Source organism: Carlito syrichta, unplaced genomic scaffold (genome assembly GCF_000164805.1).
Source record: "Carlito syrichta isolate Samal-C Ts95f unplaced genomic scaffold, Tarsius_syrichta-2.0.1 Scaffold117909, whole genome shotgun sequence".
Classification (NCBI taxonomy): domain Eukaryota; kingdom Metazoa; phylum Chordata; class Mammalia; order Primates; family Tarsiidae; genus Carlito; species Carlito syrichta.
In genome coordinates, this window is record NW_007062005.1 from 85,417 (window position 1) to 101,335 (window position 15,919).

General features: G+C 44.6%; 1 protein-coding gene across 3 annotated transcripts in view; it reads left to right on the forward strand.

The window, feature by feature from the left end:
• Positions 1-1,815, forward strand: part of STMN4 (stathmin 4) — a 24,661-nt gene extending 22,846 nt beyond the window's left edge. For all 3 annotated transcript variants that reach the window (XM_021707279.1, XM_008074807.1, XM_008074806.1), the window contains one exon: positions 1,172-1,815. In XM_021707279.1, coding sequence (XP_021562954.1) covers positions 1,172-1,231 — 60 coding nt within the window. In that variant the 3' untranslated portion in view covers positions 1,232-1,815. The remainder of the gene's footprint in view (positions 1-1,171) is intronic.
• The last annotated feature ends 14,104 nt before the right edge of the window (positions 1,816-15,919 follow it).

A 15,919-nucleotide genomic window follows, 5' to 3' on the forward strand; every position in this document is an offset into this window, starting at 1 on the left:
CGAGTAGCCGGATTTACAGGCATGCGCTACCACGCCCGGCTGATTTTTTGATTGATTGTAGAGATGAGGTCTCGCTGCCCAGGCGGGTCTCCAACCCACGGGCTCAGGCAATCCACTCACCTCAGCCTCCCAAAGGCGCGGGATTACAGGCTGAGCCACCGAGCCCGGTTATTTTTTTTTTTTTTTTTTTTTGAGTCAGAGTCTCACTCTGTCACCCAGGCTGGAGCGTAGTGGCACAATCATGGCTCACTGCAGCCTCGACTTCCTGGGCTCAGGGGATTCTTCCACCTCAGCTTCCGTAGTCGCTGAGACCACAGGTGTGCGCCTCCACTCCCGGCTCATTTTTTAAAATGCTTAATTTTTTCTAGAGATGAGGTCTTGCTATGTTGCCCAGGCTGGTCTCGAACTCCTGGGCTCAAGCAGTCCTCCCACTTTGGCCTCCCCGAGTGCTGGGATTATAAGCATGAGTGTCCGGCCCCATGGGCCTCTCTTGAAATACCAGAGAGCTGAGGCCTGATTGGAGAGGGGAACAGGGTGGGGTTCCTTACTGGTGGACCTTGGAAGGCAGAGCCTGTCTTTGGACTGGATCATGCGAGGAAACACAAGAAGGTTCTCTGAGAGTAGATGTAAGAGTCCCCTCTGGGGGGTTAGGTAACGTTTCAAAGCTTCTTCAGTCTGTTGGTACTGCGAGGGTCCTCCTCTTGCACCGAGAGGGTTGGGGCAACTCTCAATGAGATGGACAAGGGATCAAAGCAGCAGGCAGGCGCGGGAGACCCGTCGGGGAAGCTCGTGGGGAGGTCTGTCTGCTCTGCCGGCTCCCCTGGCGCGCACCCCCCCGGCGGTCCCTTATATGAAGTGAAGCCACAAAATCAGCCCCGCCCCCAGAATGGCCAGGGAAGGGAGGAAGCCACCAGGGCCCCGGGGCCACAGTGAGGTGGGTCCCCTGCAGGAAGGTGGGGTGCACCAGCCCACGAGCTCCCTGGGCCACGTGGGTAGGCTTACCCCCTGCCTCCTGCCAGCCTCACCTGCCATCTTCTGCCCCTCTCAGGACAGGGACGCTTTGGAAGACAACTCTACTTCCTGCGGCTTTCGGGTCTCTTGCCCCTGGGCCTCCCGTTTTGTCCCTGGGCGGCCTTGTGTGACCAGCCTTTTCCCCTGCCTTCCCTCCCAGGACAAGCACGCGGAGGAGGTGCGAAAAAACAAGGAGCTGAAGGAAGAGGCCTCCAGGTAAAGCCCAGAGGCCCTCGACGTTTCCAGGACAGCCGGACAGCTCCAGCAGCTCTGTGTTCCCGAGGCAGCCTCGCCCGCCGGCTGCTCCCAGCACTGGGGTTTGGGGGGAGGGGGGTGGCCAAGGGGCGTTTCCTCTGCTTTTGGTGTTTGTACATGTTGAGAATTGACCAGTGACGCCATCCTATTTGTTTCCGGGGAACAATGATGGGGTGGGGAAGGGGAGAGAGGAAGAGAGATTGGGAAAGGGACACGGAGGAGAACTCGTGATGTCGCAGCCCTGCCCGGCCCAGACTCGGCCAAGCCCTCCACTTTTCACATCTCCGCCTGGACCCTGAGCGTCCGGGCACCATCTTGAGGGAAGAACACTGGGGCAGTAGAGGTTCAGAGGGAAGGGCGACGTCCCAGGTGAGGCGGTGGCTGTGGGGCCCATGGAGAGCCCAGCCGGAGGGGCTGTAGGGCCTCGAGGTGTCCTTTCCGCCCTGCGGCAGGTGGGATGAAGAGTGTGTGTGTGCGCGTGTGCGCGCGCGTGTGTGTGCGTCAGCCATCATCTTTTGATCATCATGACCAATGAAACGTTGACTCCAAGTCTCCCGTTCTTTATTTCCTGATTGTGTCCTTGGGGGGATGGTTAGAAAGTTCTTGAACGTTGGCTTTTGCACATCTGAGGGCAGATGCCCCCTTTCTTCCTCCTTTTCGCCATCTGAGCATCTGAGATGCTGGGTGAGGTGGGCTGAATCATGCCATCCTTTGGCATCATTGAACAATTTCCTTTTCTTTTTAACCCCCTCCGGGGGCTGTTGTGTATCGGGTTGAACGCACTGAATCGACGAGAAAAGACACTCAATCTTCCTTCCTATGGACCGACCTTCTAACGGTTCCCAAGATGCCTGGTAAGAAGGAAGTTATCTTAGTCCATTCAGGCTGACATAACAAAATGCCTTAGACTGCGTAATTTGCAAACAACAGAAATTTATCACTCCAGTTCTGGAGGCTGGGCAGATCAAGGCACCAGCAGATTCAGTGTCTTGTGAGGGCTGCTCTCTGCTTCCAAGATGGAACCTTGTTACTGAGTCCCTCAGAAGGGACAAATGCTCTGTCCTGCCATGGCAGAAGAGAAGGGAAAAAGGGCTCCCACAAGTCTTTTTTATGAGGCACTAATCCTACTCACAAAGGTGAAACCCTCCTGACCCAACACCTCCCAAAAGCCCTATCTCTTAATAGTATACCATTGGGGGTTAGCGTGTGAACTTGCTGGGGTTGGGGGCAGATATACAGCATTCAGACCATAGCTGAAGTTGTCCACACTTGGGGGTTTGGGATTCTAAGTGTGTTGCAAGATGCAAGAAGGAAATGAAGTCTTTGTTAGCGGGAGGCAGAAGTGGCGTTCAGAGCCAGCAGTCACAGTTGCCAGGACATTGAGCTATGACTGGAGAGGAAAGCCTTCTCCCTTTCCCTATACATGAGAGTAGGGAGGAGGACAGGCTGTGCAAACGGGGTCCCAGGGCATTTCCCCATCCTGTCCCACATACTGTGTAGTTTTGTACAGCTTTGCAAATACACTCTTTGGTATTGCCTTTTTCCCACCTCACCAGTGGTACCGCAATTTAGCTTTATTTTAAGATAACAGGGGGGATCAAAGATGATGGTGGCAGCTGAGTTAGCACTTTTTAGGTGCCATTTTCTGGGCTTTTACGTATATTATCTCACTTAATCTTCAAACAACCATAGGTAGTAGGCACTCTATTTTTTCCCTTTTCTTTCTTTTTTTTTTCGAGTCAGAGTCTCACTCCATCACCCAGGCTGGAGTGTGGTGGCACATTCACAGCCACCCCAGCATTGACCTTCTGGACTCTGGTGATCCTTCTGCCTCAGCCTTCCAGGCAGCTGGAAATATAGGCGCATGCTACCACACCCGGCTAATTATTTTTTATTTTTTATTGTAGAGACTAGGTCTAGCCAAGTTGTCCAGGCTGGTCTTGAACCTGCAGGCTCAGGCAATCCACTCTTGGCCTCCCAAAGTGCTGGGATGACAGGCTGAGCCACCGAGACTGGCCTAGGTACTCTTATCTCATTTTGCAGACAAAGAAATGGAGGTATAGAAAGGGTAACTTGTCAAGGTCAGACAGGTAGTAAATGGGAGAACAGGCACTTGAGCTGGGTGGTTTGCTCCCAGAGTCTCCATTCTTAGCTACTGCACTGTGGAGGGAGAGGATTAAGATGGATGACACGAAGCAGCTAGAGCAAATTTCCCCTACAGAGTAAATCAAGATAGAGAGTTTCCTCAGCACCCAGAGAGGAACATATCTAGCAGCACACCCTAAGAGTTGTCAAAGGAATGATAAAAACCACTTAGAGCAAAGAAGAAAAAATCCACCAACCTGGGCTGGAACTGGCTGGACTCTTGCCTGCACCATCACAGTCCACCACAGTCTCTGGATGCGGTGCAGAAGGTGGGTGAGGTGAAATCAGGAGTTCTGTGCTCCTGTTGTGAACTTGCAGGACTCCCTGAACCTTGTGGGACCCCAGACCCTCTCAGGAAACTGCCTTTCTCACAGCCATGCTCTGCCATGGAGCGGTGCAGGAAAAAAAATCTTGAGCGGCACCAGTTGCCATTCGCCAAGAAATCAACCTTTGCAAGGTGGAGTGGCTGCTTTCCAGCTGGCTTGGGAGGCAACAGGTCCCAAGGGAAGACTCCAAGGCCACAGACAGTCCCTGGTTGTAGGGGTTGCCTGAGAACACCTGAGCCCCTGAGGCCAGCTACACCTTGACATGCAGATCACCTGAGACCAAGGTGGGAGCCAGGTGGGATGCATTGCCATAGCAACCTCACTTTCCATGCAAACTTTTCTGGGCCTGCTCACACACCAGCATTACTCCAATGGCCTGGGACTCCCTTCTAATCCCCACTGGGGCAGCTAAGAGGGCACACTTGTGGAGTGCTTCAGGTCCTTTCCCCTGCATTCACTCCAAGTCTCAAAACAGACAGAGAACTTGGGAAATCCGCAGAAATCCAACCTCAGCTCAGGCTGGCTGGGCATCCCTTGGAGCTACACATGCCAAGGAGAAACTCTATAGACACCATCATAGCTGGCTTTCTTCCACAAGGGCCACCTCCTGGTCAGAGGTCAACAGTATAGTCCACTACATCAGATAGAATACCTCAACTTTGGGGAAGGCCTGATCCCAAGTGCCAGCTAACAACACTTCCCAAGCCACTGTGGTCATTTAGGATGCTATGAGCCAGTACAGGTACACAGTACAGGGCTGCCACATCTGGCAATCGAGAAACTCACCACACTAAGACTTTATATAACCAAAGGAACCCTAGAGTGCCTATGTCAGCTCCCTCCCAATCTCAAATAAAAAGAATTGTCTACCCAAATGAGAAAGAACCAGAAAAATAATTCTGACAGTATGAAAAAACAGAGTTCTCCAACATCCCCAAAAGACCACACCAATGAACCCTAACCAAAATGAAAACTTTGAAATTCTAGACATAAAATTCAAAAAGTTGATTACAAAATTGATCAATGAGCTTTGGGAGAAAACTGAAAATCAACATAAGACATTAAAAAAATACTACTCAAGACATGAGTGAAAAATTCTCCAAAGAGGTAGACACTGAAGTAGGGACCGAGTGATTAAATGGCAGCCCACCGACTCAAATGAACAAAGGAGAGGTTTATTAGTCAAGGCTCTGCTGGCCAGTGACCACTTGCTAGAAGCACAAGTTCCAAGGCAAGGGCTGCGAGCTGCAACACAGGGCTGTTTTATGTAGTTTAGATTTACATCCTGGTGGGCTAAAGATAGAACTTGGGACTTCCCAGGGCTCTTATGGCAACATTCTCGAGGCATGGGCAAGCAAGCAAGTTTACAGAAGCAGATGTAGCTGGTTATGCAGGTGCAGCAGATAAGGGTACAATTAATTGCATAATGTCTGCAGAGAGTTTCCAGGAAAGGAGTAATGCCTGCCTCAAGGTTAGAGCTATTCCTGCTTTTCCTCCTTATACTTTTTTCTTTGTTCTCTTTGTTCCTTCTTACAACACCTTCAAAAACTACAAGCTGAAATTCTGAAAATAAAATAAGTAGTTAGGGAAGTACAAAATGTAGTGGAAAGTTTTAACAGTAGGCTAGAACAAGCAGAAGAAAGGATCTCAGAACTTGAAGACAAGGCTTTTGAATTATCCCAGACAACAACAAAGAAAAAAGAATCAAGAGAACAGAATAAAGTCTCCAATAAATGTGGGATTATGTAAAACATACAAACCTAGGAATCATAGGTGTTTCTGAGGAAGAAGAGAAAGCAACAGGTTTGGAAAACTTTTTGAGGGCATAATGGAAGAAAAATTCCCTGGCCTTGCCAGGGATCTAAACATCCAGATACAAAAAACCCACAGAACCCCCAGAAGATTCATTGCCCAAAAGGTCATCCCCAAGGCATATAATCATTCAACTATGCAAAGTTAATGTGAAGGAAAGAATTTTAGGAGCAGTGAGACAAAAGCATCAAACAACTTACAAAGGAAAACCTATCAGACTAACAGCAGACTTCTCAGAAGAAACCCTGCAAGCCAGGAGGGATTGGGACCCCATTGTCAATCTCCATGAACAGAATAACAAACAGTCAGCCAAGGATTTTGTATCCCACAGAACTAAGTTTCATAAATGAAGGAGAAACTAAGTCCTTTGAAGACAAACAAATGTTGATGAAATTTGTCACCACTAGATCAGCTCTATAACAAATACTCAAAGGAGTTCTAAATACTGAAACAAAATGTTCCAACTCACTAGTAGGAAAACACTGGAAACTGCAAAGTTTCACAAGTTTATAAAACACCAACACAAAATAGAGAAAACAAGCAGATAACAGCCAGTATGATGAATAGAATAGTAACTTACATGTCATTATTAACTCTGAACATAAGTGGTATCAATGTCCCACTAAAAATATATAGACCGGCAGGGCAGAATGAATAACAATACACACCCAAATTTCTGCTGCCTTCAAGAGATCCACTTAATGCACAAAAGTTCCTATAGACTCAAGGTAAAAGGGTGAGGAAAACTATTTCATGCAACTATGCAAAGTTAGTGAGCAAGAGTAGCCATTCTTATACCAGATAAGCTTTAAACGAACATCAATAAAAAAAAAAAGATTATTATAAAATGGTAAAGTTATCAATTCAATAAGACAAAATAACAGTTCTAAATGTATATAAGCCTACCACCAGAACCCTAGCTTTACAAAACAAATTCTACTCGACCTAAGAAAAGAGATAGACAACAGTACAATAATAGTGGGAGATGTCAACACTCCTCTGACAACAATAGACAGATCACCAAGGCTGAAAGTCAACAAAGTAACATGGGAGTTAAACAGGTCTCTAGAGCAAATGGAGCTAACAGACATCTACAGAACATTCCATCCCAAAACTATAGAATATACATTTTTCTATTCAGCACATGGAACATTCTCCAACATAGACTGTATGATAAGCCATAAATTAAGTCTCAAGAAACTCAAAAAAATTGAAATCATATCTAGCACCTTCTCAGACCTCAGTGGAATAAAACTAGAAATTAAATTATCTTCAAGAAGAACTCGCAAAACCAAACAAAAACATGGAGTTAAACAATTTGCTTCTGAATGATCCTTGAGTCAACAATGAAATCGGGATGAAAATTTAGAAATTCCTTGAAAAGAATGACAATGGAACAACTTATTAGAACCTCTGAGACACAGCCAAAGCTGTGTTTAAAGTTCAGTGCTTAATGCCGACATTAATAAGACTAAAAGATTGTATATTGACAGCCTAACATCACACCTCACGGAACTAGAACAACACAATAAACCAAACCCAAAGCTAGCCAATGAAAATAAATAACAAAGTTTAGAGCAGAACTAAATGAAATTGACATAAAAACATACAAAGGATCAATAAAATGAAAAGTTGGTTCTTTGAAAAGATAAACAAAACTGGTAGACTACTAGTGTGGAAGGGGGCTTAAAAAGACATCTACAATGTCAAAAATTAGGCTAAGCTTAAACTCAGCCTTCGCACAGTTAAAAAAGTTCCCTTCCTGGAAACTGGCAACAGCACCTGCTGGCTAGGTTAAACTGTATAACAGCTTTTTTTTCGCTTCTCTGAACCCCGCTAGCATTGCTTGAAAAGTACCTAGGCCCTCCAGGAGTGGATTGCCTGAGTCCGCGGGTTCGAGACCTGTCTGGGCAGCAAGATCTCATCTCTACAATAAATCAAAAAATCAGCCGGGTGTGGTAGCGCATGCCTGTAATTCCAGCTACTCGGAAGGCTGAGGCGGAAGGATCGCCGGAGTCCAGCAGGCGAGGCTGCGGTGGCTGGGAGCGGCCACTGCACTCCAGTCTGGGTGACAGAGAGAGACTCCAACTCAAAAAAGAAAGTCCCAATGTGGTTTTGCCCCATTGAAGCAAGCCCCTGCAGCAAATGGGGGCCCTTTCTGTGGGACTGGCATGTCCAGCAGGCAAGTGGCCGCCGGCTGGCTCTTGGCTAATAAACCTCTCCTTTTTATAATTTGTACTTTTGGTGTTGGTGTCTGTGAATTAAGCACTCGGTCCCTGTTTCACTAGCTAGATTCATTGAGAAACAAAAACAGAAGATTCAATCAGAAATGAAAAAGGAGACAATTGATAACGATGGAAATTCAAAAGATCATCTGAGGCTATTATGAACACCTCTGTGCAAACAAACTAAACAATCTAGAGGAAATGGATACATTATTGGGAGCATACAACCCCCCAATCTTGAAATAGAAACCCCGAACAGACCAATAAAGAGTAGTGAGACTGTATTATGCTGCTTCCTGATACCTACAAACTACAATGCGAGTCCCAGAACAGGGCTTCTCAAACTGTGAATTGTGACTGATTGGACTTTGAGATCAACTTAATGAACCCCAACCAACTTTCTCTCTCTCTCTATGTATATATATGTCCCTCCCTCCCTCCTTCCTTCCGTCTTCTTTTTTCTTCCCTTTCTCTTTTCCCTTTCTCTCCTCCTTCCTTCCCTCCCTCCTTTTCTTCCTAGAATATGGACTAGAATAGAAAACAAAACTTCAAAATGCATGACAGGTAATGACAAAGGTATTGTTTCATGAAAACTGTATTTCGATTCTCCATTTTGTGTATGTATGTGTCGGTCACAGCATAAAACGTATTTCTTACTGAGTGGCAGTCAAAATCCTTTGGGCCAAGCATATGTTCATGCCTGTAATCCCAACACTTTGGGAGGCCAAGGTGAGAGGATTGCTTGAGCCCAGGAGTTGGAAAGCAGCCTGGGCAACATAGTGGAACCTCATCTCTATAAAACAATAATAACAGTGGTAATAAATAAATGGCAAAAATAAGAATAATAAAATAACAATTAAAAAAGTTAGTACCTATAGTCCCAGCTATTTGGGAGGTTGAGTCAGAAGGATTGCCTGAGTCCAGGAGGTTGAGGCTGCAGTGAGTTGTGATCGTGCCACAGCACTCCGGCCTAGGCGACAGAGTAAGATCCCTGATTTCAACAACAACAACAATAACCACAAAAACCTTTGGAAGCTCACTGCCATGGAATGAGCATGGTAACTGAGCCAGGGTGTCCAGCTGCAGCCTGCATGCCTTAGGAAGCTGCTGTGCTTGAGAAACAGGCTGTGCACTTGCCATTGACAATCAGCTTTTTTTTTGAGTTGGAGTCTTACTTTGCCACCCAGACTGGAGTGCAGTGGGCGCTCCCAGCCACCGCAGCCTTGACCTGCTGGGCTCCGGTGATCCTTCCGCCTTCCAAGTAGCTGGAACTACAGGCACATGCTACCACGCCCAGCTAATTTTTGATTTATTGTAGAGATGAAGTCTCGCCAAGTTGCCCGGTTGGGTCTCGAACCCGCGGGCTCAGGCAATTCACTCACCTCGGCCTCCCAAGGCGTGGTATTACAGGCTGAGCCATCGAGCCCAGCCAGTTTTTTCTTTCTTTGAGTCAGAGTCTCACTCTGTGTTGCCCAGGCTGGAGTGCCATGGCATGCTCATGGCCACTACAGCCTCTACTTACTGGGCTCAGGTGATCCTTCCACCTCAACCTTCCAAGTAGCTGGAGCTACAGGCACACACCACCTCTCCCGGCTAGTTTTTTGATTTATTGTTGAGACGAGGTCTCGCCAAGTTGCCCAGACTGGTCTCAAACCCGTGGGCTCAGGCAATCCTCTCGCCTCAGCCTCCCAAAGTGCTGGGATTATAGGCATGAGCCACTGCGCCTGACCAGTCAGCTTTTTCTGCACATACAGAGCCAAGAGAATGGATGACTTCAAGAGTCTATTTTCACAAACTTACACCATCAGTGTCTCCATCCTTTCACTGGAACACCCAAGGCTAGGGGCATCTCCCCTACTCTCTCTCATCAAACTCCTGCACTTGGTCATTGATTCCCTGATAAATCACATTGATTTATACTTCCATTCTTCCTGCACGCAGTTCCCTTGCTTGGGTTGCTCTCCTCTGCCTGGTTGAATTAATTTCTACTCATTCATTGAAACTCAGTTCAGATATTATGTTCCCACAATCTGCCAAAGTTTCATATCTCTTATATGTTTGATTACTGGGTGATTGTTTATTTATCTATCCATCTCATCTATTAGACATCGCATCCCTTGAAAACAGAAATCAGCCGGGCTCGGTGGCTCAGCCTGTAATCCTGTGTCTTTGGGAGGCTGAGGTGAGTGGATTGCCTGAGCCTGCAGGTTCAAGACCCGCCTGGGCAGTGAGACCTCATCTCTACAATAAATCAAAAAATCAGCTGGGCGTGGTAGCGCATGCCTGTAATTCCGGCTACTTGGAAGGCTGAGGCGGAAGGATCGCCGGAGCCCAGCAGGCGAGGCTGCGGTGGCTGGGAGCGGCCATGGCACTCCAGTCTGGGCGACAGAGTGAGACTCCAACTCAAAAAAAAAAAAAAAAAAGAAAACAGAAATCGTGGTGTCATTAATCTTCGTGTCCCTGGCAGTCCCTGCTCCAGAATTCCTGTGTAGGTTGTGATGGGGAACAGTAATCCCACCGAAGGAGAGGTGGGGGGACACATCTGGAAGCTTCTGGAAGCTTCAATGTGTATAAGACCTAGAACGGGGCTGGTTTATCAGAATTATGCATGAGCCTAAAACCCGCCTCCAAGACAGCCCCTGGGCCCCCACTCATCCCCAGAGCCTGACACTAAAAACCGAAAACTCCAATTATGTGCTCAGCGTGGGACGAGCTTCCAAGCACTAAAAAACAATTTCTGCACTGAGAGAGTTTACAAGCCATGAGGGATACACATGAAACGACCAGGCCATGGTTCTTAAATTTTCAATTTGCATCAAAATCCCTCTGAGAGCTTGTTAAAGTGTAGATTTCTTTGCTTTGGATGTTTGTAAATGAAAATAATTGACCAGACTTAAAGTACCCTTTGAGGGTTGCCCTGAAATCTACTTTTAACAAGTCATCATTCCCAGGATTTTGTTTTTAAGATTTAATAAGATTTAATCATATGTTCAATTATTTTTGGTTATTGACAGGACTTTATTAAGTTGGCATAAACCAGGATGGGCAAACTAAGTAGTTTACAGCTGTTATTGGTCCTGATCAGGCCAATGTCCTTCTGCTTGACCTGTGACCTTGATATTCAGTTTTGTACCCCCTCCCTCCCTCTGGGAGTCTCTGGACGTTCTCACTACCCAGAAAAACTGAAGGGGGGCGGGTCAAGCTTGGTACTGGAGTGGGCCTCAGATTCTTATTTCAGTTTTATAGCAGGCTGGTATGCATTCTGATTGGTTGTTAAATATTTATTTATTTAATATTGGCAGATACATTTAAAAATTTTTATTTATCTTATTTATGTATTTATTTTTTGAGGTAGGTCACACCACAGCCTCTATTAGGGCCATACTCCCAAAGCGGGTCAGGCCCACCGGGACTGTGGGTGTCTGGTATGCGATCTGATGCCTCAAGGAAGATGCAAAGAATTGCACAGAAGTTAGATTAGAAAATATTGTTTATAGAAAGCAAATTAGAAAGAGAGAGAGAAAGAGGAGATTTATCTCCCTAAGGTAGGGGAGGCGGCCAAAGCCAGGGAAACATGCCCTGGTTATAGCTCAAAGAGCACATGGTCACACCATAGTTTAGCGAGGCAATGGCCACAATGGCCTGGTAATGGTGAATCGTTGCTCATGGTTGAGTCCTTTTAACCCTGCCCTTAATGGGGAAAGGCCATTAAGGTGATTGGGTGGCGGTCTGCTCCATGTCATTATGCAGGGACAGGTAAGCGCGGTACTAATGTCAGGTCATGGAGAGCAGGCGGATGGGTGGGTTCATCACATGATTGCTGCTATGGTTGTGGGCTAGATGGGAGGAGACAAGGGGAGAGGTTTTTCCTGCAAGAGAACTGTCAGATGCTTCCAATCCATAAGCTTCTTAGCAAAAAATGTGGACTTGCTATCATTTCTATGGCTTTAGCCAGGTGAAAGTTTCTTAGAGATTATTATGCTACACCATGAATTGAATGGCTGGGCTGTCCTTGTCTTGAATCTGATGGAGATTTGCCGAGGGGGCGGGGTAGGCTGCCAGCTTGGCCTGCAGTAAAATGTCTGAACACTTCCTAAAACCTGCCTCTTGGAAATTTATCAATGTATGTTTAACCTATTGTAGATTCAAAGCATGTCAGTCTAAGAAAATGGCTACGTTGAGGCAAAATGTGGACTAAGTTTATCAGGGTCCCTCCTTTCAGCCTCATGACCTAAATTGGCATTTCTTAATTCCAAATTTTAATTTCCTCAGCTTTAATTTCTGGAGTGCAAATATGGAGAAAAGAAGTTGGGCAAATGTGATATGCTTTACTTAGTAACAGTGTTGATTCTGGAAAACATCATTTCTTTGAAAAAGAAGCATTTTAAGCCAAAATAAAATTAGAATGTCAACTTTTTTTCTTCTCACTGAAGAATCTGAAATCTGAAAATTTTCCTTGAACTATATTTTTAATAAAAATTGGAAATCTGAGTAACTTCTGGGGAGCATGTCTATTAATAAGAAAGAAATGTAACCTCAACCCCACTATGAAAATGCTAGTCCCAGGGAGTGATAAGAGAATTAGGAATCTATCAAATACATGTATGCCTGCATGCACACTTTTGTGCACACACATGCACACAGCACAGCTAGAGGAAGTCATCACTCCTTAAATCAGTCTTGCTCTAACTTCAAAAGGAAAAGTATATTGGTAATGCAAGTCTTGCTCCAAACTAAAATCATGCTGATACTTGATCAGGTAGTTTCTGGGGATACTGGTCTCTTTTCTTACTTGTAGCTGTAGGAGTCTGTTACAAATCTGAGCAACAATATCTTTTACAACCGTTTTGAGGAACTGGGGATCAAGTGCACAGTGAAGTACCCTTGAAACATCCAAATCCAGTATTAGGGTCACCAGGCAGCCTGTAAAGTTTGAGTAGAGGGCTTTTGTCCCCATATTCCTAGTTCCTATATGGTTAGAACATATTCCATTTGATTTATTTTTGCTAATTGAAGGCAGATGCCCACAGTACAAACTCACATATCTGGAGACTCAAAAATATGAAAAGCTAAGAATACTAAAGGTTCAAAACTTAAGAAGAAATACAGCATAAGTAGAGGTGCTAAAACATAAAATATTTAGTAGATCTCTCTTTCTCTCTCTCAATGCCATATGGCATAGGCCTTGAAAAAAACCCTAGGACTCCTGAGGTCTTCTGGAAGACCCTCCTATACAACTTTCTACTATTCTTTCCCTAGATGGTATATAGCCAGAAGTAGGATTGCTGGATCATATGGTATTACCATTTTTAATTTTTTGAGAAACTGCCATATTGTCTTCCATAGCAATTGTAAAAATGCACATAGATTTTTGAAGAAAAACAATGAAGTCTTCTAGGAATTCCCTTGCTTATAGAGTGCTGGCTTAGTCTATACCCAACATACTCCAAGGATCTGCTTTCACTGTTTCTTACTATTAGCTTCAGCTTGATGGGAAAGTTTGAGAAGTCCTGGTGTAGTGGTTAAAATGTGAGATTTACAACCAATGCACCTGAATTTATGAAGACCAGATCTGCTACTAACTACCTCTGTGACTAGGTGAGTGACTAAAGCTCTTAAAGTCTTAGTTGTGTGTCTGTGAAAAGAAGATTCAGTAATGACTGCAGCTAAAACCTGGCACACTAAAAATGCTCAATAAACAGTAGCAAGTGATATTTTATCTTGTTCTCTGGAATGCACAAAACTCCTCTTCCTCATGAAAGTGCTTCAAATATTAAAACTATCTGCCATATTTCCTCATTATTTCTCTTCAGGGAAAATTTCCATGTATCTACAATAATTACTTGCATGTGATGCTTTACAAGTTCTTTCATTCATGTGGATACTTTCTAGTCAATCTATACTCTCTTAAAATGAGATGCCTACTCTCTTATACTGCTTGTGTGAATCCAAATGAGGTTAGCCAATTTTCGCAATATAGAACACTTGGCAATACAGAACATGACCCTCAAAAGGGTCCACCTTCATTGATTTATTTTTTCTCTTTCTAGGAATTCTGTTTCCTGGAAATCTATTCTAAGTAAATATTCTGAAATACAAAGCTTTATGGACAATAATGTTCATCAAAGTGTTAAGTACAATATCAAAACAATTGCAACAAAAACAAATGTCCCACAATAGAGAAGGAATTTTTAAAAGCATGGAACAGTTATACAATAAACGATGGTTAAAAAAAATTTAAGACCATAGGGAGCCTGACTCACCAGCCTGTATAAAATTTTAAAACATATATTATATAATTTTAAGTGGTACAAATTAGAACATAAAATCATACATCCAGTAACTCTCAGTCACATAAAACTATACAGGCATAAACACACCAGAATGCCAATTTATTTGTTTATTTTATAATTCTTTTGAGATCCTATTTTGTTAGGAATTCTTCAAGGATCTGAGAATGCAAATATAAACAAATAAAAAAAGTTATTGTTCTCAAATGCCTAGCGACCCAGATGAGATCATTAAATAGAGTTTAAAATAATATGTCATATAATAAAAGGTTATGGTTTATAGAAGTGGAGGGAAGGCTTCACTCTTTAGTGGAGTGGGAGGAAGGGAGCCAGAGGAGATTTCACATGGGAACAACGTCTGAACTGATTTTTGAAGGATAATTAGGAGATCAGACAGGCACAGAACAGGAAGGAAAGACTTAGGGGAAGGGAGTGGAGAGTCTGCTAGATGGAGAGAGATTAATGCCTGCAAAGGTGACAATTCTGGAAGTGACAACGGCTCCCTAAAGGAAGATTTAGGGCACCAAGGGGAAAGTGCCAGTAGCTGGAGCTAAAAGGGTTGTCAAGATCCAGAATCATCTAATGGCCAAGTGGGGTGGGAGTGATCTTGTGAGTGTTAGGGAGGATTGAAAGTGAGGGAGCAACACACGTGTAATTGGCGGTCATTCTGACGGATGAGGGGGCGATGGCTAGAAGCAGGGAGCCACAGCAGGGAAGGTGTGGCTACAGATCAGGTAGGGTGAGGGCCTGAAGGAATAAGACTCTGATGGTGATGGGGCAAAGGGAAATATTGGAACAGGAAGAATCAACATAATTTGGTGACTCAATAGAGAGATATCTAGGTTTCTGACTTGACCTGCGGGGCAGATGGTGGTGCTTCTGTCAGGATGAGAATATGGGGGGAGGGAAAGTTTGGTAGTGAAGGATCCAGTTGAGGGTGTGCTGAATTTAAGATGTGACTTCTTTAGATAATATAACAAGGCCAAGTGCTTGATTGCAATTAAGTTTTGTAACTTGCTTATAAGTTGTTTGGCACCAACGCCATCAGAGGAGTCATGGAGATTTACGCTTAACAACCAAAGCTGGGAGAACAGTCTGCTAAAAGTAGACATATGCAATCTCAGAAGTGGTGACTGCAGTAATATTCTAACACATGATTAAGTTAAATTTATGTCCTTGCCAGAAATACATTTGCAAGTGTGTGCTTGAGGGTAGCGTAATGAATGAAAGCTAAACGTATTGCACCTTAACTCACCTTCAGCGTAACTTCAAATGATTGTACGTCATGGTGGTCTGCAGGGAGTCTGTTTTAAGTGTATATGCTTAATTTGCAAAAATGAAATGGTAAAAATGTACCATTTTTACATTTGTTTCCCACTACATTTCCACATCTCCCCTACTGCTAGGTATTATCATTTTACCAATTTTGGGGATGGAAATGGAAATGGTATGTACAACATCTAGGAAGTGATTTTCATTCATTTCCCCCCCTCTTTTCTGTCTTCTGCTTGATGTGGATGTGATGGAGTAACCAACTTGGATCTTGAGGCGATGATAAGAAGAGAAAACAACTCACAAGTTTGTGGAAAATGAACTAGGCCAGGCATGGTGGCTCACACCTGTAATTCCAGCACTTTGGGAGGCCTTGAGCCCACAAGTTTGAGACCAGCCTAAGCAACATAGCAAGATTTCATTTCTACAAAAAAAATAAAAAAAATTAGCTGGGTGTGGTGGTATGCACATCTAGTCCCAGCTACTCATGAAGTTGAGGTGGAAGGATTGCCTGAGCCCAGGAAGTTGAGGCTGCAGTGAGCCATGACTGTGCCACTCTACTCCAGCTGGGTGAGACCCTGAT